At 39.8% G+C, this 22,992-nt stretch overlaps 1 protein-coding gene across 1 annotated transcript; it reads left to right on the top strand.

The window, feature by feature from the left end:
• Positions 1-1,016: 1,016 nt before the first annotated feature.
• On the top strand, positions 1,017-16,004 carry LOC109938272 (inosine-uridine preferring nucleoside hydrolase-like). Its single transcript, XM_020536712.2, has 5 exons — positions 1,017-1,210; positions 7,691-7,870; positions 9,070-9,181; positions 10,665-10,801; positions 14,622-16,004. The coding sequence occupies exons 1-5, from the start codon at positions 1,028-1,030 to the stop codon at positions 14,967-14,969; spliced, it is 960 nt and encodes a 319-aa protein (XP_020392301.1). The 5' UTR covers positions 1,017-1,027; the 3' UTR covers positions 14,970-16,004.
• The last annotated feature ends 6,988 nt before the right edge of the window (positions 16,005-22,992 follow it).

Here is a 22,992-nt window from a genome sequence, read left to right as displayed (position 1 = left end):
ATCTTGTCACCGATGTGTTTCCAAACTCTTACATCAATGAGGACAAGACTGTCTAACCTTCCAAAATTAATATTGTAGAGAAAAAGGTCACTTCTCAAAGTTGTGAGTCATTCTGAACAATAAACCAAGCACTAAATTAAGTGAAATTTGTCTCTGACCAATATTCAGACTCATACCTTGGAACAGCTCCTTAAAGAACAGGTCAATACTGCAATAGAATACATTTCTTTCCATTCCCGAGGAGAATTTAAACAGTTGCCTGATGTAGATTTGACAGAAATTGTCTATAAATTGTCATCCCACCAAATTTAAACTTGATACTTTTGCCAGCATCATGGGTCAGTGGTTAAGGCAAATGAAACAAAATTTGGGATGGGGTGTTGTGTAAGTGCATTAGAAACTTGGAGTAACTTTGTGATGATGTTAAGAAACTGCATTGGGGATAAATACTACAGTGCAAGTGGAGTTAAACAGATGAGGGCAATCTGCCTGGAAGAAACACAAATAACATAGGGACATGAACACAAAATGACGAAAGATTAGTTATTATCTAATGTAACTGTAAGTCAGATTATAGGTCTACCATGTGTTAAAGTATAATAAATAGTGTTACTTTGAAGTCCAAGCCTGAAGACTGACGTTGACCAGCCTGCCTCAAACCCAACTCATATTGATTGGTTTGAAGTCATACTAAAAGAAGCAGCAAATAAACAATGTTTGCAATGCTAAAAAGTTACATCTTCCCATTCTCTCATCAGTGTTCAATGCAGCCAGTGTATTAATCCCAGATCATAAAGCCAAAAACTTTTGTTTTCAAGTTAGACATTAATAGATTTGTGGTTGCACATGACATCAAGGTATATGGGTACAGAGCAGGAATACGGAGTTAAGGTCGATGATCAGCCCTGATCTAGGTTAGCACAGCAGGCCTTGTAGCTGAATGGTACTAGGTCAACACAGTATTCCTGCTCTATAATCCTATGTTTTAAATTCAATCTTACCTTTTTTTTAGGCCACAAGTTTCAAGATGTCAAAGAAGCTGTTGCTCTTAGACGTTGACTGTGGAGTGGATGATGCGCAAGCAATTATGATGGCTCTTGCAGCTCCTAATGTGCAGATCCTGGGTATAACATGCGCTCATGGAAATACAAACATTGAAAATGTGTGCAAGAATGTACTTCGAGTGCTAAAAGTTTGCCAGAGGACAGAGGTATGTGATGGCAATTGTGCGCAAGGGTACTGTGTGCTATATATTATATTTGGCTCTTTGAGGGTGCTCTGTCATTCAATGTGGTGATGGCTGACTTTTTTATTCACTTATTGGACGTGTGGGTTGTGGCAGGATTAGCATTCAGTGCCTATCCCTAGTTGACCTTGAGAAGGTGGAGATGAACTGCCCTCTTGAACTGTTACAGTCTTTGTGCTATGGGTAGATCTACAACGCTGCCAGTGAGAGAATCCAACTCAGTACCTTGTTCTTGCATTCTCCCCAAACCATTTGAGACCCTTCGTTCTAAGAACTATATCTAAATCCTTCCTGAAAATATTCAATGCTTTGGTCTTAACTGCTTTATGTGGCAGAGAATTCCACAGGCTTACTGCTCCCTGGATTAAGACATTTCTCCTCATCTCAGTCCTAAATGACCTACCTACCCAATATCCTTAGACTGTAACCCCTGGTTCTGGACTATCTGGCCATGGAGACCATCCTTCCTGTATTTACTGTGCCTAGTCCTGTTAGAATTTTATAGGGTCAACTCTGGTGAATATCGTCCTAACCAATCCAGTCTTTCTTCACATGCCAATCCTACCATCCCAAGAATTATTGTACTCCTTCTATTGCCAGAATACCCTTCCGCAGAAAAGGAGACCAAAACTGCACACAATACTCCAAGTGTGCTCTCACCAAGACCCTGTACAATTGCAACAAGACATCCCTGCTCCAATACTTGAATCTTTTTGCTATGAAGACCAACATACCATTTGTTCCTTCACCACCTTCTGCACCTGCATGCTTACTTGAAGTGACTGGTGTATAAGGACACCCAGGTTTTGTTGCACCTCCCCCTTTCACCATTCAGATAAGAAACTGCCTTCCTGTTTTTGTACTGAAGTGGATAACATCACTTTTATCCACATTATACTGCATCTGCCATGCATTTGCACACTCATTGAACTTATAGTAATCACACCAGAGCATCTCTGCATTTTCTTCACAACTAACCCAACCACCCTGGGTCCCGACCTGAAACGTCAGCTTTCCTGCCCCTTTGATGCTGCCTGGCCTGCTGTGTTCCTCCAACTCCACACTGTATTACCTCGAAACCCAACCACCCAGCTTTGTTCACCTGTTAACTCAGTGATATTACATTGAGCTCCTTCATCTAAATCATTAATATATATTGTGAAGAGCTGGGGTCAATGTACTGATCCCTACGATACTCAACTAATCAATGCCACTCAGAAAAAGACTGATTTCTTCCAACTCTTTGTTTCTGGCTGCTGACCAATTCCATATCCATGTGAGTACATGACCACCAATTCCATGCGCTTTAGTTTTACATGCTAATCATTTGTGTGGGACCTGATTGAGAGCCTTCTGAAAGTCCACTGGCTCCCCGTATCAACTCTATTAGTTACATCTTTGAAAAATTCCAATACATTTGTCAAACATGATTTCCCTGTTGTAAATCAATGCTGACTCTGTCTAAACCTGTCACCGTTTACCAAGTGCTCTGCTATCAAGTCTTCCCTAATGCTGGAGTATTTTTCTTATACAAATACCAGGCTAATCAGTCAAAAATTTCATTTTTTCTCTCTATCTCCCATTTTAAATAATGTATTAATTTGGCAATCCTCCAAACCTTAGGAACTCTTCCAGAGCCGATAGAATCTTGAAAGATGACCACCAATACATCCACAATTCCTAGGGCCACTTCCTTATGTAGTCTGGGATCAGGCCTTCGGGATTTATTGGCCTTTAATCCTATCAATTACCCCTATACCACTTCTCTACTAACACTGATTTCCTTCACATCCTCCCTTTCACTAGATCCTGTGCTCCCCAACATATTTGGGAATTGTTTGTGTCCTCCTTTGTGAAAAGAAATTACATGTTAAGTTGGTCTGCCATCAGTTTTTTCCCCGATATAATGTTGTCTGCCTCTGTTTGTTTCTCATTAATAACCTTAGTTAGCAAAAAAACTATCAATGTATTCTATCAACAGAATTAATGTTTATAGTTGAGGTAGCATCATTTGCCATTTGCGGAAGAGTGGTCCAAATTTCTACCATACTTTGTGTGTAGAAACATTTCATGATTTCATTCCTGAAAGTTCTGACTCTAAATTTTAGACAATGTCCAAATTCCTAGGTTCCCTAGCCAGAGCCAATTGCATTTTTTCTATCTATCTTTTATGTACTCCTTAATAATTTGCCCCTCACCCATTTAAATGATACCAAAAAATGTATGATCTCACATTTACCTACATTGAAATCCACTTGCCACAGTTTTGTGGTAACCTATCAGCACCTGTTTGAAATTGCATCTTTTAATTTATGCTGATTAGTGTGCTATATATCTTTTGCATATTGGAAGTGTGTTTTTTTTTATTTCAGAGTGTAATTTGTTAATCTTGTGAATATTTGAGACCCAATATAAAGCTTTTGGACACCATTAATAACATTCTGCCAATTAGAATGATTGACATGGTTGTTGTCCTTCCATGTGTGAACAGTAGGTATTGGGAATGCAATCTCAGAACTGTAAGGTCAAATAACATCATCTGCTGCACTTTCTTCAATGGCTGGTCAAACCATAAGACCAGAAGATGTAGGAGCAGAAATAGGCTATTCAGCCCATCAAGTCTGCTCCAAAATTCAATGAAATCGTAGCTGATCTGGTCATTCTCAACTCCACTTTCCTGCCTTTTCCCTTTTAACCCTGACTCCCTTACTGATTAAAAATCTGTTTCTCTTCTCCTTGAATTTACTTAATGATCCAACCTCAACAGCTCTTTGTGGCGAAGAATTCCACAGAGTCACTGTCCCCTGACAATAATTCCTTCTCATTTCTGTTTTAAATGTGTGACCCCTTTCTGGAGATTACCGTATATAGAGGGTCCTACATGGGAAGGTGCAAACCCAAAATAGGGCAGGACAGGTGACTGAGGTGGCAGTGGGGGAGCACTTTGGGACCAGGGACCACAGTTGTATTAATTTTAAAATAGTTATGGAGAAGGACAAAACTGGTCTACAGGTTCAAGTTCTAAACTGGGGCAAGATGAATTTTGATGGAATTAGACAGGAGCTTACAGGGGTTGACTGGAGTCATTTGTTTGCAGGCAAAGGGACCTCTGGCAAGTGGGAGACCTTTAAAAATATGATGGCTACAGTTCAAGGCCTATATATTCTTGTGAGGGTGAAGGGCAAGGTTGGCAGGAGAATGGAACCCTGGATGACAAGAAATTTTGAGGCTTCGACCAAAAAAAAGGAGGCACGGCTCAGGAACAGGCAGCTGGGATCAACAGAAACCCTGGAGGTATATAGGGGATACAGGAGTTTATTGAAGAAGGAAATCGGAAGGGCGAAAATGAGGCATGAGATAGCTTTTGCTGAGCAGATTAGGGTGAATCCAAAGAGATTCTTTAAGTATATTAAAGGGAAAAGAATAACTAGAGAGAGAATAGGACCCCTCAAGGACCAAAGTCGACATGTATGTGTGGAACCGCAGGAGATAGGTGAGGTCCCCAATGAATATTTCTCCTCTGTGTTTACCGTGGAGGAAGACATGAAGACTTGGGAACTTGGGTAAATGAGTGGCGATATCTTGGGGACAGTCCATATCACAGTAGAGGAGGTGTTGGAAGTTTTAGGATGTATGTAGGTGGATAAATTTCCTGATCCTGATCAGGTATATCGAAGAACCCTGCAAGAGGCTAGAGAAGAAATTGCAGGGGGCCCTGGCTGATATATTTGCATCATCGTTGGCCACAGGTGAGGTCCTGGAAGACTGGACAGTAGTGAATGTTGTGCCCTTATTCAAGAGGGGCTGCAAAGAAAAACCTGGGAATTATAGACCAGTAAGCTTAACATCTGTGGTAGGTAAGTTACTTGAGAGGATTCTGAGGGATAAGATATACATGCATTTAGAAAGTCAGGGTTTGATTAGGAATAGTCAGCATGGCTTCGTGTATGGGAGATCAGGCCTGACAAATTTGTTAGAATTCTTTGATGAAGTGACCAGGAAGGTTGATGAGGGCAGGGCGGTAGATGTAGTCTATCTGGATTTCAGTAAGGCCTTTGATAAGGTCCCACATGGTAGGCTTCTCTGGAAGGTTAGATCACATGGAATCCAGGGACAGCTGGCAAACTGGATACACAATTGGCTTGATCGTAGGAAGCAGGGCATAATAATGGAAGGATGTTTGTCGGATTGGAGGCCTGTGACTAGTGGTGTGCCTCAGGGTTCATTGCTGAGCCCATTGCTATTTGTTATCTATATCAATGATTTGGATGAGAATGTACAAGGCATGATTAATAAGTTTGCGGATCACACTAAAATAGGTGGTATTATGGACAGCGAGGAAGGTTATCAGAAATTGCAGCAGGATCTTAATCAGCTGGGGAAGTGGGCTGAGAAATGGCAAATGGAGTTTAATATAGATAAGTGTCAAGTGTTGCATTTTGGAAAGTCAAATCCAGGTAGGAGTTTCATGGTGAATGGTATGGTCTTAAGGAGTGTAGTGGAACAGATGGATCTTGGATTGCAGGTGCACGGTTCTCTGAGAATGGAGTTACATGTAGACAGGGCAGTGAAGAGGGTGTTTGGCACACTGGCCTTCATCAGTCAGGGCACTGAGTACAGAAGTTGGGAAGTTATGTTGCAGTTGTACAGGATGTTGGTGAGGCCGCACTTGGAGTTTTGTGTTCTTGCTATAGGAAAGATGTTATTAAACTGGAAAGAGTGCAGAAGAAATTTACAAGGACATTGCCAGGACTCAAGGGACTGAGTTATAAGGAGAGGTTGGACAAGCTAGGACTTTTTTCTTTAGAGCGTAGGAGCCTGAGGGGGATCTTATAGAACCGTATAAGATCATGAAAGGCATGGATAGGGTGAATGCACTCAGTCTTTTTCCCAGGGTTGGGAAATCAAGGACTACAGGGCATCAGTTTAAGGTAAGAGGGGTAAGAATACATGGGAACCTGAGGGACAACTTTTTCTACACAGAGAGTGGTACGCATATGGAATGAGCTTCCAGTAGAAGTGGTTCAGGCGGGTACATTAACAACATTTAAAAGGCATTTGGACGAATACATGGATAGTAAAGAGTTAGAAGGATATGGGTCAAGTGCAGGGAAATGTGGATGGACATTTTGGTCGGCATGGACCCACTTGGGCTGAATGGCCTGTCTTCGTGCTGTAGGACTCTATGACTCGATGATCCTAGTCTCTCCCACAAGAGAAACCAACCTTTCTGCATCTACCATGTGAAGTCTCTTAAGAATCTTGAATGTTTCAATAAGGTTGCTTCTCATTCTTCTAAATTCCAATGAGCACAGACCCAACCTACTCAACCTATCCTTATAAGACAGTTGCTCCATACCTAGAATCAGCCTAGTGAACATTCTCTGGACTGTCACCAATGCCAGTACATCTTTGCTCAGATAAGGGGACCAAAGCAGTTTGCTGTATTCCAGTTGTGGTCTGACTAGTGCCTTGTATGGTTTTTAAAAAGCTCCCTACCTCCTCTCCATTTCCTTTGAAATAAAGACCAACATTCAACTTGCTCTCCCTATTACCCATTGAACTTGGATGTTAGTCTTTTGTGACTCATGGATGAAAACTCTTAAATCCCTCTGTTCTGTAGATTTTTGCCCATTCTGGAAAAGTAAAAGTGATTGCTGCACATTGTTTGTGGAGGCAAAGTCCCTTCTTCACGTTGAGAATGACCCCCATATTGTTGTGCACCACGATCACTGTGCTAAATGAGATAGACTTTGAACAGACCGAGCTACTCAAGACTCGGCATCCACGAGCTGCTGTGGTCTATTCGCAGCAGCAACAGCAGAATTGTACTCAAACACAATTCACAACGTCATGGCCCTCACAGAAAAAAAAACTGCCCCAAAATTCCTGAGCCTAGGAAGGCAGAACCAAAGTGGATTGTATATGGTGCTGGGAAATTGAATTAGGAGGGGTGTCTCAATTTGAATTCAAATTTCTGACAGATGAGATGAATGCAGAAACAGTGAACTGATGTTTGTGATTAAAAATCTCAACTGGTCAAGTTCTCCTGTGGCCAATATAAGGAATGCCTGCCTCATGCAGTGACCGGTGTCAGTTACAAGCTTACAACTGCCAACCAATCACAGACTGATTGCTTTCCAAAAAGCGGCAGAAAGGGTTTTTTTAAAATCATTTCCCTCCTCCCAAAGTAAAAAGAATCAAGACCCGGGATGGGTCGAACACAGGCAGTGTGAAAGCTTATACAGTCAACCACCTCCTCTCTATAACTGACCTTTTGTTACAGTTAAGGGTGAGCCAGTTTGTGGCCAGAAATCCTGCCTTAGTAACACAGGGCTTTGAAGTCCAGATCCATATATTTATGTGGTATCATTCTATGTAACAACCATTACATTTCATTCCCATGAATTTTATTAAAGATGTTTTTTATCCTTATGATTGCAGATTCCTGTATATCGTGGTGCAGATGCATCTATTCTGGAAGATCAGCTAAATGGTGGCCAGTACCATGGAAAGGATGGTCTAGGTGATGTTCCAGATTGTAATGCTCCAGGTTTGGAACACATACAAGCTGAACATGCAGTAAATGCCATCATAAGAACAGTCACTGAACATCCTGGTCAAGTACGATGTATATGTATCATGAAATACAATTCGTTAGTCAGTGCGACAGAGAATAGGAGACATTTCAGTTCTTGAAACCTGTTCAATCATTCAATTAGATCATGACTGATACATAACAACACACCTCGACACTGTATTACTTAATGTTACCTAACAAAAATCTGTAAATCTTAGTCTTTTAAATGTTCAATTTACTTATTCTCCAAAACTTGTAAGGTGATAAATTGCCAACTTAGCCAAGACTTTATACAGTACAGTACTCTCTGAGATCACCACTGAACAGCCTAGCTCTAATTCTAAAGTAATGCCATCCTTGTTTTGAACTTAATCTTAAAAGAGATAAAAAAATACAGTTTCCTATTGCACAAGTCCATTGTGACAGGCTACTGTTATGAGTAAATCAACACAAGCTACCTTTAATTCAGCTACTTATTATGAAATCTCACAGACAATCAAAAACTGAAACAATGATTGAACCTTTAAGGCATGTAGCAACTAAATTAAGACGCCTCACATAAGCAAGTTAAGCCTCACAATTCAGTTTGGCTATTACCTGATTCATGGTAGAATTTAGCTATGAGTCCAACCAACAGTGTCGCCTCTGATGTCCAGGGTTTGATTCTTGTGCAGTGTTGTTCTTCAAAGTTCTGCTGCTGAAGAGTTCTGGTATTGGATTCTTATAGTATTTTTAATCTTCATATCTGTGCGGTGACATTGTTGGTGATCATTTGGCTTTTTTCATCCAAAATATTGATTACTGTTCTGGAGTTTTTGAGTCTGCAGCTTACTTCCTTATCAGAAGTAACTCCTCTGTTCCTTGTTACATTTGACCTTAACTGTCTGCTGAAAACCCAGCATGTCTTACAATTAACACCTTAAATTCTTTAGCAATCAGTCATTTGTCCTTCTGGCATAAGGCAGCCAGTTATCAAACAGGTGTCAAAACAGTTTTGTTCATATTGCCTTGACTCCTTATATTCCCAGACATGGCTCATTGCTTTCAATCCCCTATGTAACTGCTTCTCTCTGTCCCTTTACAGCTTATTCCTGACAGAGTTATTGCTTCCCTTGTGTTTATTTGTGTTGATTCTGTCAATCCATAAACAGTTATTAAACTTCTGAAGTTTACAATATCATTTACCAATGTGACTTCTGTATCTCTCAGTCACTTTGATCAGTATTTATGTATTACTCAACAGGTCTCACTTGTGGCTACTGGCCCCCTGACCAATGTTGCTCTGGCATTTAAAATGGACCGCACCTTTCCATCGAAGTTAAAGCATTTATACATCATGGGAGGAAACATGGAAAGTATGCTAAAGAGCTAATTGCATCATTCTCTTAAGTGTGGGTTGCATCACACCTGAACCTGACTAAATCCTCACCTGATATTGAATATATGTACTTGCAGTAATCCAGGTTTGGGAATCTTTTTTATCCCTATGTCCTAATTACAGTGCTAAGTTGATTGATGTAAGCTAATGACCAGAGCAAACAGACATCCAAGCTGATCGTTTCCTGATCATTACAACACAACAGCCCTTTATGTGTGCACTCATTCAATGAGACATTGGGGAAACTCAGAAAATAATATTTTCTCAATTAGAGTACAGGACATTTATCTTGTTGTATACAATTGATTCTGTATTCCTATTGTATGTAATTTTCCTAATGCCTGGACTATTTTATAGTAATCCATATTCATATTTTCTCCCTTATCTTTGTCTCAAGAAAACAGTGGCATAGTGGCTCCGTGGTTAGCACTGCTGCCTCACAGTGCCATGGACCTGGGTTCGATTTAACCCTCAGGTGACAGTGTGGAGTTTGCATCATTCTCCCGTATGTGCGTGGGTTTCCTCTGGGTGCTCCAGTTTCCTCCCACAGTCCAAAGATGTGAAGATTAGGTGGATTGGCCATGCTAAATTGCTCATAGTGTTCAGGGATGTGCAGATTAGGTGGGTTATGGGGAATGGTCTGGGTGGTATGCTCTGAGGGTCGGTGTGGACTTGTTGGGCCGAAGGGCATGTTTACACTCTTTAGGGGTTCTATGATTCTATGAAAACTGATCATCTTGTATCTCTAAAATGTCTGTGAACCATATTATCATGCTGAACAGATAACAATTTCCTGTGTTAATAAACTACATCTGGAATAACAGTATTACTGCAGATAGTAGCTTTTACAAATTTGTCCTACCATAAATACCTTGTAGATTGTGTGGCATCAAACATTCTTATGAGCATTCTGAGTACTTTGACGAGTCGATTCTCTTTGTCCTATAACAGCTTCTAAAACAGCATGATCCAAATATTGCAGAAGAACCTGTTTGCATTGTTTTCATGAAGGTGGTCTGATAGCACACCCAGGGAGAAGAAGGTTAACATAAATCACCTATTTCATTGTCAAATTTTTCCAATCAATACAACTGCATTTGCGAACACAAAATAATGAGTATATTACAATTCTGTCCCTTTCAGTGTGTAGCCATACCTTCCGGGCTTAGCTTCATCAAGTTTAAATCTTCAAGTTCAGCTCAGGAGTAGTATTTTGTAACCAATACTGCATCAAACTCTCTCCATGGAAACAGTCTCAGAATTTCTGAAATGTGACAGTGGTCCGTTGTGCACTTGATTTCTTAAAGTATGTGCTTTTGATATTTTGGCTATTGACAATTCCATCCAATGTTGATATTTATCAATCAATGCCAAGCATTTATTTTCCCCAAATGTGCCTGGATTAAGAAGCTGTTAACGTTGTAAGGAATTAATTTCATTTCATGTTTTTATCTTTGAAGGCAGGGGGAATGTTGCAATCTGTTCTGAATTTAACTTCGCAGCAGATCCTGAAGCAGCTTATATTGTCTTGAATCATTTTGTGTGCCCCATGTACATAGCGACTTGGGAATATTGTCTTCGTCAGGCGCTGCCTTGGGTAAGCTGTTGAAAAAATAATCTTAAATGTAAAATAAGATCATTGGATACATATTGTTATGGAAACTCTTATTTATATATACTTCTCGTATAATTTATCGTAAATTTGGTTTTTTGTCTTTTGTTTGTAGCATGTGGATTTTCAGTGTGTTTGAAGTTAATAACTAACTGTAGCCAAGTTGATTTCTGCTGTGTTCATCCAGCTCTACACCTTGTTATCTATCAAGACAAGTTTTAATCTGGGATCTGACTTAATTGGTAATAACATCAGCTGGGATCATAACAATGCACACGTCTTTTGATTTGGAAAGTAAAGAAATTGCTGATGGACATGAGATGCATCCCATGTGAAAGCAGTGTGCTCTGCTGTGGAGATTGATAATTAGACACATTTCCCCTGCTGGTTTTTATTAACCTAAAGAGAGGAAGAGCAAAGTTATACTGCCACAGGGTAATTACAACAAGTAACAGCAGTTTGCTGATGCTGGGATCTTAGGACTGAATTGCTAGGCTTCAATGTAATGTACAAGATTTCAAAGAAATGGTAACATCTGCATCTGGAGGAAATGCAGATGTTTCAATGCACTACATTTTTATCGTTAATCTAAGAGAGACTTCGAACAAATCAGAGTCTGGGATCTTTATATGTAAACCATCTAGGGATCATTGTAGAACAGTGTATGGCATATTTCTCCAAAGAACCTTCAGAGAGAGCTCCTTTTAAAGCACTGGACAATCTCTGTTTGATTTTTGGCCCTTGTCTTGTGAAGTGTTTGGTTGGGTTCATCAATCCTGCCGCATTTTGCATCTGTAGGTTTACTAAATTTTTAATATTAAGGCTTCAAGGTCATGTTTTTAATGATCCTTCATTTATTCAATGCGAAACACCTCAGGTAAGGAGAGGCATTCCTGTTTCTTACCAGAAAATGTTTCTTGCATCTCTACAATGCCTCTGATGCAAAATCCCACTGTCCTATCACAGAATCTGAGCAGATGACTTTTTCACATGGACTGACTTGAGTGCCATTGTCCTGTCATCTCCTCTGCTTTCACCAACCCATCCAGCTCCCTGTTCTCCTATGATCCTCTTGAAAACCTTTTGACCCATCCCAATATCTCCTTCTTTAGCTTAGCATTCATTCTTTCCACACACATCTACAAACTATCCTGAGATGTTGTTATCTGTATTAAAAACACTATATAAATGCAAGTTATTTTTGCTAAATTGAGTTTTGTTTCAATATTTCATGGAAGTAGGCCATTTAGCCCTTCATGCCCTTGCCAGCTCATTGACAGTGCTATTGATGGTTAGAGCTGCTACTCCTGCCTCTAGTTGCTCATTTCCAAAGCTTTTGCTGACAGCGAGAGTTCAGGACAGGAAGGCGTTGAAAACAGTGGCATTTCAGCACCTTCAGGACTCACAAAATTGCATTATCAGACCTGCAGCTTCAGATAGCACATGGATCTGGACTGTGAACACCAAATCAAGTGCAGGAGAGGAACGAGCAGGACAGTCAGGAAGTGGGCAGTCAGTCAGTGGGTGAGTTTGGGAGTGGCAAGGGCCACAAGCCCGAGGATTAGCAGCATACGTTAGGCAGCACAAAGGCCACAAGCATTGACTGTCAGCAAGAGAATAGGTTTGGGAGCAGGACAGGCTGTGGCAGAATGATTGGCAAAAAGTGGGGTGTTAGGGAGTGGGAGATGTCCACAATAGCACCGGTTGAGTCGCACATCATTATGTCAGCCAGACATGAAACAAATTTAAGATGGATCTTGCCATATTAAACAAGGATGGACGCTTCATTTAACAATCCAACATTAGACCAAGCAATGTTAAATGGGGGCCATGTTAAATTGGGAGTTACTGTAATTTCACTACACTACCCTCAAGATTCTCTGCTAGTACATCAACTAACTCAATCAAGTTAATCAAATACAATTTGTCTTTAGCAAATCTGCTGATATTTGAAGATTAGCTCACACTTTTCCAAATGACAATTAATTTTGTTCTGGTTCATTGACTTTAAAATCATCCAGACTAGGCTGCTGTTGCTAGTTTTCACCCTATCCTCTTTTTAAAACAGGGGGCAAGATTTTCAATCCTTCAGACCATTATCACCTCGCCATCCCAACCCCATATCTGAGGCTGATTGAAAGATTGTGGTTAGAGCCTGTCATTTTTTTACCTCTCCTCTGTTGGATGACTGAGGACTGCCAACGTTTAAGTCCATCGTCTTTATCTGTTTTTGTCCTGTACAATTTTATTCCCATTGTCTCTTTCTTTACTGCAACATAGGCAACATCCTTGTCTCATTTGGTAAATCAGGCATTCCCTCTGCGTGCTCATTGATCATCTCATTTTGACCCATACTTTCATTGGGTAGACTATTGCTATGAAGGCACCAAAGGTGTAGATATTAAATTTGTTGATGACCAAAGGGAAAGTACATTGTGGAAAGAACATAAGGAAATTACAAAGGAATATAACTAGGTTAAGTGAGTGGGGAATACTCCAGCAAATGGAATATAATATGGGAAAATATGGAATTAATAATTTCAGGTAGAAGAATAAAAAATCATAATACTTAAATAGTGTGTCCTAGTGGACAAATCTCAACAAGTTAATATGCAAGTACAGCAATTAATTAAGAAATCTAATAGAATGTTATTGTTAATTGCAAGGGGAATTGACTACCAAATCAAGGAGGCTATGCCTCAGGGGCACAGGACTTTGGTGAGACTCCATCTGGGTTATTGTATACAGCATTAGTCTTTTTATTTAAGAAGGGATGGAACCACATTGGAAGCAGTTCAGAGGCTTACTAGACTAATGCCTGGTATGGATGGGTTGTCTTATGAATAAAGGTTAGGCATGCTCTGCTTGTATCTGTGCGGTTGAGAAGTCTAAGAGGTGACTTGAATGACTGAAACATTTAAGATCCTGAGGGATCTTGGCAAGATGGATGTGGAACTCTCTTGTTCAAAAGAAGGTGGAAGCAGAGTCTTTGGATATTCTTAAGGTAGAAGTACTATTGAAAGACCACCAGTACTCCTTGTTATGGGTTGAACTATGTACTTTCTAATATTGAATCTGAATGCCCATTATTCTGCCATGACATACTTGTCCAATTTGTTTTTACAATTTCAGAGGTGCCTCCTCTCAATCCATTAGTTCTCCTGGTTTGCAACCACCTACAAACTTGTCCAATTTGTATTCATTGATCTTGGTGTCAATGTGGCCCATTTTACACTTACAAGGGTCTGCTGTCACTGCTTATTTTTCAATTCTGACTTGCGTAGCTGTCTGCTTCCTTTCTTAGTATTATAGAATAATAGGCCAAAGAAGGATGTAATTTAACCCATTGTGCCTTTAACTGCTCTTTCATGGGCTATCCAATTACACCATTCCTTTCTTCATTTGCTTTGGCCCTGTAATTTTATCCCCTTCAAATATATATTCAATTGTAGCTTAAATCCATTCACAAAGGTAGAGTTATTCATGACTGATAGTAAATTAATATGAGGTTGTTAATGGGAAAAATAATCTAAAAATTACCATTATAGTACTATAGGTCTGCATTTCCCCATCAATACAGTGGTTTTGCTCTTTCCTCTGAGGCTGTAAATGTAAAACCTGTGGATTTTCAATTTACCTAGTAAGCATGAGAAACGTTTTCAATATATTAAGATATTTACTCTTATAATGAGAGGTACCTCGTATTGCAAAGAATTTTAACCGTTGATAGATTGTTCTTTGGTTTTCCAGATAATTACCTTGGATGATGTACAAAGTTGTTTGCTTTTCATTGTATCCATTACAGGAGTTTTTTGAGGAGTGGGTAAACCAAGACACTGAGAAAGCTTCCTTCATGAAGAAGATAACGGCACACAGTAAAAAATTTGCCAAAGGCAAGCAAAGCAAAGGAGAGATGTATTTTGAACCTGGCTTTGTGTCCTGTGATTCTTTTGCAATGGCAGCTGCAATTGATGAGAGTGTTGTCACACAACACATACGATATGGAGTAAGCGTGGAGTTACAAGGTTCAGTGACCAGAGGAATGATGATTGTGGATACACTTAACCTGCTGCAAAAAGAAAATCAAGCTTTTATTATGACAAAATGTGATGTTGAGAAGTTAAAGCAGCTCATGATGTCTGCTCTGAAGTAGCAGGCTTAATAACACTAGCAAGAAGAAAATTGATCACAGATATCAGTAGACTTTCTAGAGAGCACAGTGTGAATTTGCCTTTATTGGCAAGTTACTTTTCCTGTTTTCTATAAAATTGCTCGAATGTTTCTTTCACTGCTTCCTATTTATGCCACTTCCCTTACCATTTTCTCCTAAAAGCATAGGGTAGGACTCATTAGATTGTAGGGTCTCTCTTCTAAATCATCCAAGCTGTTCACTTTCGTGTTTGACTTCAGGTTTTGAATATTGGCAGACTAGTGCTAATGTTCACAGCTAAATCAGATTTGCCCAATGAAATAACTCCAAGTCATCCTTTATTTACACATGGAAACTCCTTGACTCTAGCACTGCCTCGTCAGAGACAGCACACAGAGTGAGTGGAATCTCTGACACTCCTGTTCTTATCTGTAAACCAGGGCTCCCTGTTTGGACCAGATTAATATCTCCAATCAAGGAATGCAATTTCTATGAGGTCTAGTTGGGTGACGTTGATTCAATCACTATACTCAATTTCTACTTGAGCACTCTAGGCCTGGTCACTGGATAGTCACAGCAGCAGAAAGCTTTGTTGAGTTTATTTTGCTTCCAAGGAACAGTTATAATGCTTCTAATGCAAGATAAACTATTTCAATTCAGAGTAGAAATCTGATGTACTATCTTTACTGACTGACTTAGTGTGTAAAGACAGATGATAGCAAAGTAATAATGGTACAATTTTTAATGCATATAGTGTCTTTAATGGAATAAAAGTTCCCACAGATATTCACAGAAGGTTAATGGATTTTTAAAAAAAACATGCTGAGATATGAAAGTACACATGACCAAAAACTTGACAAAAGTGATCAATTTTGAAGACTGTCTTAAAAGAGAAGAGAGAGATGGAGAGATTTAGAGAGCGAATTCCTTGGACGAGCTATTGTCATAGACCAGACCAAACCCCATCAAAATATATTAAGAAGATAGCCTAGACTGTAACTTTGTCTTATTTTAAGGGGGAGTGCCAGGCATTGCATTTTGGATGAAATTCAATTTGTCAAACTCCCCATCTTGAAGAAGAACACACTTTATTCTTACACGATAGTTAAAATACAACAAACAAAAGAAGAAATTAGAATAACTTAACTCTCCTGGAAAACTTAACAGAATAATAGATTATTTAACAACTAAACAGTGACTGTCCCAAAATAGTAATACCCCATAAACACACCCTTGGCAAAGGCAAATTCAGTAAAATAGATTGTCTCACAGGCAATTCTCCAGTCCAAGAGGAAAAACATCAAAAGAAACCTCTGAGAGAGAGAGTAGCAAGGAGAGATGTACTGCAGCTTCAAAATCAGGTTACAAGACCCCAGCAACAACTGCTGGGGAAAAGTTAAAACTAAAAATCCTTATTTTGTGGGAGTTTGATGCCACCCGTTCAGGCTGCTTCTATTGTTCCAACTTTTAAAACAAAACCCAAGTCCTCACAAACTGTTAACTTTATTGACTCTGACTGGACCAATTGGTGGCTCTGTGTCAACCTTCCTTCATTAAAAAAAGGACAAAATATACCTCCCCCCTTAAAAACAATGACATCAATATACAAAGATGGCTTCATTTTTAAAAAAAACCTTTAGTATTACGCTTGTAGTAGCCTGCGATTGCTCAAGTGAAAAAAGACATTAAAAAGGGAGGCCAGAAATACAGGCACAGCAACTGAAATGAACAGGTCATAAAAATGGCCAAAAAAGCAAAGTATGCTGGGAATGTCTGAGCCAAGACAGACACACAAGAGACAATTCTGCCCAGGGCCAATTCCTTGCAAGATCTGAGCCCAGACAACCGAAAACCAGAGAGGCACCAGAACATATTAGGAAGTGTGAAAGGGCAATTCAACCCTTCCTGACAAACCAACAACACTAGATGCATGGGGCAGACATGTCTCAGTAAAATAAAAGACCAGGTGTATATTTTGGGTCAAAAGTGGATTTCCAGGCCCAACAGCAGGCACATCAAAGGCTTCACAGTTAAGCAAGTCATCAAGAGCCATTAGCAGCATTTCAAGGTGATAAAACCAATTAATTCGATACCTCTGATTGGTCAAGTCTTTGGAATGTTCCAGTAGGTAAACAGGATGGTTGGCAGGACTTAAGGGGACCCCACTCTTCAGCCGACCTAAGGGTATGTTGGGATAAGGAAGTGACCAGAGCAGCTCGCCTTCCAACCAGAGAGTGAATTAGAATCCATGAAGAGTGGATTAGACTGAAGAATTTGACAGATCAGCGAAAGTTACGAGTATCTGGGAAGTATTTCAAGTTTCAAAAGAATTGGATAGTTAAAAATAGAGTTATTAAAATTGTAAAAATTAATTCTTACCTTTGTTGTCTTCAAATAAAATCACGACCTGGTTCACTGACTGCAGGCTTGTGCTGTGTGGTCCTTTCCCAGTACATGCTAATGTGCCTGGGTAAATTATTGTGTACGCTGGCCAAGGACTCTGCAGGATCTTAGAGACACCCTGTCCTGGACAACATACTATTTGCACATTTCAATACATATACATTGCATGCAAACATTCGCTACTACAATCCATTTCAGTCCATTTTTACCTGCCGCCAAACGCCTCCGTCTTCCTTTATCAAAGTCACAATAACGCATCGGCAATATGTTCTCTTGTCCTGCCACGTGTATTATTTTCAAATTGAATGGATGCAACTATAAGTTCCATCTAAACAGTCTGGAATTTTTATCCTTAAATTTTTCCAAATTATTTAAGTGCTTATGATCAGCATATCCAATTATCTCAGACACATTACTGTTGAAATGCTGAAACGCCAAAACAAAGCTCAAAGTCTCCTCGATGTGGAATATTTCTGTTGATGATTGTTCAGTTTTCTGGAAAAATACTTAATAGGTCTTTCTTTCTTCTCATTGTCTCCTTGTAAGACTACAGCACTGACACTCAAATCACTCACATCGATAACCATGTTGAATGTCTTCGGTGTATTCAGGAGTGGCCAACACTGGGCACTGCAACGTGCCGAGGACAGACAAGTGGGCACACAAGTGGGATGTTGTATTAAAATGACCGACTATAGGAATGTCGGGGTCCTGCTTGCGCACAGACCGGAGGTATTCTCCAAAGCGGTCATCCAGACTGTGTTTAGTTTCTCTAACGTAGCGTAGGCCACGTTGGGTGCAGCGAATACAATACACAAGATTGGAGGAGATACAGGTGAAGTGCTGCTTCACCTGGAAAGACTGTTTAGCCCTTTGGATGGTGAGCAGGGAGGTGGTGAAGGGGCAGGTGTTGCACCTTCTGCGGTTACATTGGAAGGTGCCATGGGAAAGGGGGTTTGGTGTTGGTGGTTGTGGAATGTACTTGGGTGTCCTGGAGGGAATGGTCCCTGTGAAATGCAGATGGGGGAGTGAGGGGAAGATGTGTTTGGTGGCATTCTGCTGGAGTTGTCTGAAATTTCTTTGACAATTATATTGTCTTTGAGCATGTGTTCAGTCTCTTTTGGAACCTGTGCCAACTTTAAAGGATTAAGTTTATAAGGATGTTGCTTAATTGGAATGGCATTGCCTATCTCTACATCTGGAAGGTAACTCAATAATTTATCACAATTTTTTCGAACTTCATCATTGTCCAATTTAATTTGAGGAATGTCCAATTCAGAATCGTCTGAACTTGGTTCTTCATTCTATGTTGTAAACAGTACTACATTCTCATTATGCATTCCTTCCCTATCAAAATACCTTTTGAGCGTATTCACATGACACACTCTGTGAGATTTCTTTCCATTTGGCATTCTTATTAAATAGTTCACCTCACACAATTTCCTTTCGATTTGATAAAGTCCACTAAACCTTGCCTTTAAAGGATCACCTACCACTGGAAGTAACACTAACATTTTATTTCCTCTAGCAAAACTACGAATTTGTGATTTCTTATCTGCTTCCTGCTTCATCACATGGTGTTCTACTTTCAAATGCTGTCTACACAACTCATCTGCTCTATTTAATCTTTCCCTAAAATTTGACACATAATCCAAATGTGTGGTCTCTGAACTCTGACTCAGCAAATTCTCATTAATTAATTTCAGTGGTCCTCTCACCTCATGCCCCAAAACTAATTCAAATAGACCGAGTTTAGTTAATTCACTTGATGCATCCCTCATTGAAAAAAAATACAATTGGAATTCCTTTATCCAGTCTTCTAGATGGTCTTGGCTATAAGCCCTCAACATGGTCTTTACTGTTTGATGCCACTATTCCTATGCTCCCTATGATTCTGGATGGTGTGTAGTGGATTTGAATTGTTTTATTACTTAATTATCCATAACTTCCTTGAATAAATTTGACCCTTGAACCAATTATATTTCCAGGGGTAGTCCATACCAAGTAAAAAACCCCAACAACCCTAAACACAACCTAGAATTTGAGAGTTGATCCTGACAAAGGCCCCCAATTAATTATGGACCAGACCAAACACCCTCAAAATATATTAAGAAATAGGCTAAACCCTCATTTTTTTTTTTCTTATTTTGAAGGAAAGTGCCAGGCGTTGCTTCTGGATGAAATTAGATTGGTCAAACTACCAGTCTTGAAGCAAAACATACTTTATTTGTATACTGTAGTTAAAATACAAACAGAACAGAGAACAATTGGAATAACTTAACCCTTTTGGAAAACATGACAGAATAATAGACTCTTAACTACTAAGCAGTAACTGTTCCAATGTAATAACATCCCATAAACATACCTTTGTCAAAGGCAAATTGAGTAAAATAGATGGTCTCACAGGCAATTTTCCAGTTGAGGAGGAAAATCATCAAGAAAAAATGCTGAGAGAGAGATTAGCAGAGAGAGTGTATTGCAGCTTCCAAACCCAGCTTCAAGACCCCAGAAACAACTGCTACTGAATAACTAAAACTAAAAATCCTCATTCTGTGGGAATAAAAACCGAAAGAACTGTGGATGCTGTAAATCAGGAACAAAAACAGAAGTTGCTGGAAAAGCTCAGCACGTCTGGCAGCATCTGTGAAAAAATCTAGTTCTGAGGAAGGGTCACCGGACCAAAAACATTAACTCTGATTTTTCTTCACAGATGCTGCCAGACCTGCTGAGCTTTTCCAGCAACTTATGTTTTTGTTCCAAGGTCTGCGAAAGCCTGACTCCACCCATTCAGGTTGCTTCTATTGTTCCAACTTTAAAACAAAACCCAAGACCTCACAAACTGTTTACTTTATTTGATCTGAGTAGACTGATTTCCACCTCTATCACAACTTTCTTCATAAAAGAAACCAGAATAAAATACACTTCTCAAATTCATAGTATCGTCATACCATGAGTGCAATTTTAAGGTTTAATCTGAACTGTAAGCTTCCCAATTACTTATCTTTCAGGAAAAATAGTTGAATTCCCAAATGAGAATGGTATTTTAAGAGTAGAAGGCAGCACGGACTGTAACTTTATGCTGCTTCATTTGCAGTAATTAATGGCCATCAGCAACGTTATCCATTGAGTCATAGAGTTACAGCACAGTATAGAGTATTCAGCACAGAAACACACCCTTTGATCCAACTCATCTGTGGCAACCAGATATCTTAATCTGACCTAGTCCCATTTGCCAGCATTTGGCCCATATCCCTCCCAACCCTTCCTATTCATGTATCCATCCAGATGCCTTTTAAATGCTGTAATTGTACCAGCTTCCACCATCTCCTCTGGCAGCTCATTCTATAATTCACCAATCTGTGTGTGAAAAGGTTGCCCCTCAGGTTCCTTTCAAATCTTTTCCCTCTCACTTTAAACCTATGCCCTCTAGTTTTGGATTTCCCTATCCTGAGAAAAAGACCTTGACTATTCACCATATCCGTGCCTTTCATAATTTTATAAACCTCTATAAAATCACCCCCTCAGCCTCTGACACTCAAGGGAAAATACCCCAGCCTATTCAGCCTCTCCCTAGAGCTCAAACCCTCCAATTTCTGCACCATTCTTGTAAGTAATTTCTGAATCCTTTCAAGTTGCACAACATCCTTCCTATAGCAGGAGACCACAATTGAATGCAGTATTCCAAAAGTGGCCTAACCAATATCCTGGGCTTCCACAAGGATGTCAATTATGAAATAATTTACTAAATCAGTGTCATTCATGCACAATCTCTGACATTCCCTGGTGCAAGGCTAAGTTAAAATATGTTTAAATTGTATGGGTAATCTAGCGCACTCAATTGTGTTGAGTAAGTACAGGTTAATAGTAAACCATATTCGCAGTTTGAGTTCCTTTTCTTTTAGAAAGAACCAATTTATCGGAGGAAATATAGTACTTGTTGGAGATTTTTTGTTTATGACATGGTTTCATAACAATCTTCAGCCAGAAGTGCTGAGTGGATGATCTACCTTAGCCTCTGCCACTGCTTCCCAGCATCACAGATTCCAATCTTCAGTCAATTTGATTCACTCCATGCGGTATCAAGAAATGGTTGGAAGCACTGGATACTGAAAGGGCTACGGGCCCTGTCAACACTCTGGCAATAGTACTGAAGACTTGGGTTCCAGAACTACCCAAACGCCTAGCCAAACTATTTCAGTACAGCTGCAATGCTGACATCTAGTCGACAATGTGGAAAACATCTGTAAAAGCAGCTCCAACAACACTCAAGAAACTAGACACTATCCAAGACAGCTTGATAGGTACCACATCCAAGTATCACCCCATCAGTCTACTCTCAATCATCAGTAAAGTGATAGAAGGTGTCATCAACAGTGCTATCAAACAGCACCTGCTCAGCAATAACTCGGTCACTGGTGCCTAATTTGGGTTACACTGGGGCCACTCATCTCCAGACCTCATGAGAGCCTTGGTTCAAATACAAACAAAGGAACTAAATTCCACAGGTGAGGGTAACAGTTCTTGACATCAAGGTTGCATTCCACTGAATGTGGCATCAAGGAGTCCTAATGAAACTGGAATCACTGTGAATCATGGAGCCAACCTTCTGTTGGTTGGAGTCATGCCGGGAATATAAGAAGATGGTTGTAGTTGTTGAAAGTCAGTTATGCCAGTTCCAGGACATCTCTGCAGGAGTTCCTCAGGGTAGTATCCTAGACGTAAATGCCTTCAGCTGCTTCATCAATGACCTTCCTCTATCACAAGGTCAGAAGTGGGGATGTACAGCACCATTCAAGAGTCCTCAGACACAGAAGCAGTCTGTGTTCAATTGCAACACGACCTGGACAGTATTCAGGCTGGTACATGGCAACACAATTATAGTTAAAATGGAGCCAAGATCACAGTCTGAAATTATTGAACTCAACCTGAAATCAAACAGACTGTAAAGTGGCTAGTCAAAAGATGAGGTGCTATTCCTTTGTTGTGCGAGCCCTTTAAGGTCTGTTAGACACTTCGATCAACTGGTTTTAAATGAATTTATGCAGCTATCCCACAATACCAGAACAGTCAATCACTGCAGACACAAGTTGGTACTGATGCAAGCTGTCAAAAATTTATTAGGGAACAAGTAACAGTAAGACTTTAGTATTAACAATACTATTCCTAATCCTGCCTGAACCCCTTCATCATTACAATACTTCCCAGAGTGTCTTCTAACTTTAGTTGGGTTTATGAAATCATTGTTCTCTTTCTCTCTTACTCCAGACAATCAGTAGGTATTTGCCTTTGTCACGCCATTCACTTCTTCTTTGTCTCCAGAAGGTCCAAGATATCGATCTGCAAGTAAAGCTCTGTTTATATCTTGTTGGATGGTTTTCTGGAATTTTGTACAGTTTTTAATCTTGTTGGTACAAATCGAATGGGTGGGTGAATAAAGAAGGGGAGCCAGTTCCTCTCTCCTTATCTTGGAGTTTAACAGTTTGGGCATCCTGTCTGGATCCATAATAAATTGAGGAGTTCTGTTCATAGCAAATCTGACTAGCTTAATCCTAAGTAAAAACCAAAAGAACTGCAGATGCTGTAAATCAGGAACAAAAACAAAGTTGCTGGAAAAGCTCAGCAG

This window comes from Rhincodon typus, chromosome 6 (genome assembly GCF_021869965.1).
Source record: "Rhincodon typus isolate 14 chromosome 6, sRhiTyp1.1, whole genome shotgun sequence".
NCBI classification, from domain to species: Eukaryota; Metazoa; Chordata; class Chondrichthyes; order Orectolobiformes; family Rhincodontidae; genus Rhincodon; species Rhincodon typus.
Note: the sequence above shows the minus strand (reverse complement) of the source record. Positions and strands in the feature narration are given on the sequence as shown.

What these genes read in the sequence shown, in the direction of transcription:
- LOC109938272 (XM_020536712.2), top strand. Translation starts at nt 1,028, where the DNA reads ATGTCAAAGAAGCTGTTGCTCTTAGACGTTGACTGTGGAGTGGATGAT. An exon ending in AAGTTTGCCAGAGGACAGAG is followed by an intron (nt 1,211 to 7,690) that starts GTATGTGATGGC and finishes TTATGATTGCAG; the next exon opens with ATTCCTGTATATCGTGGTGC. An exon ending in CATGGGAGGAAACATGGAAA is followed by an intron (nt 9,182 to 10,664) that starts GTATGCTAAAGA and finishes TTATCTTTGAAG; the next exon opens with GCAGGGGGAATGTTGCAATC.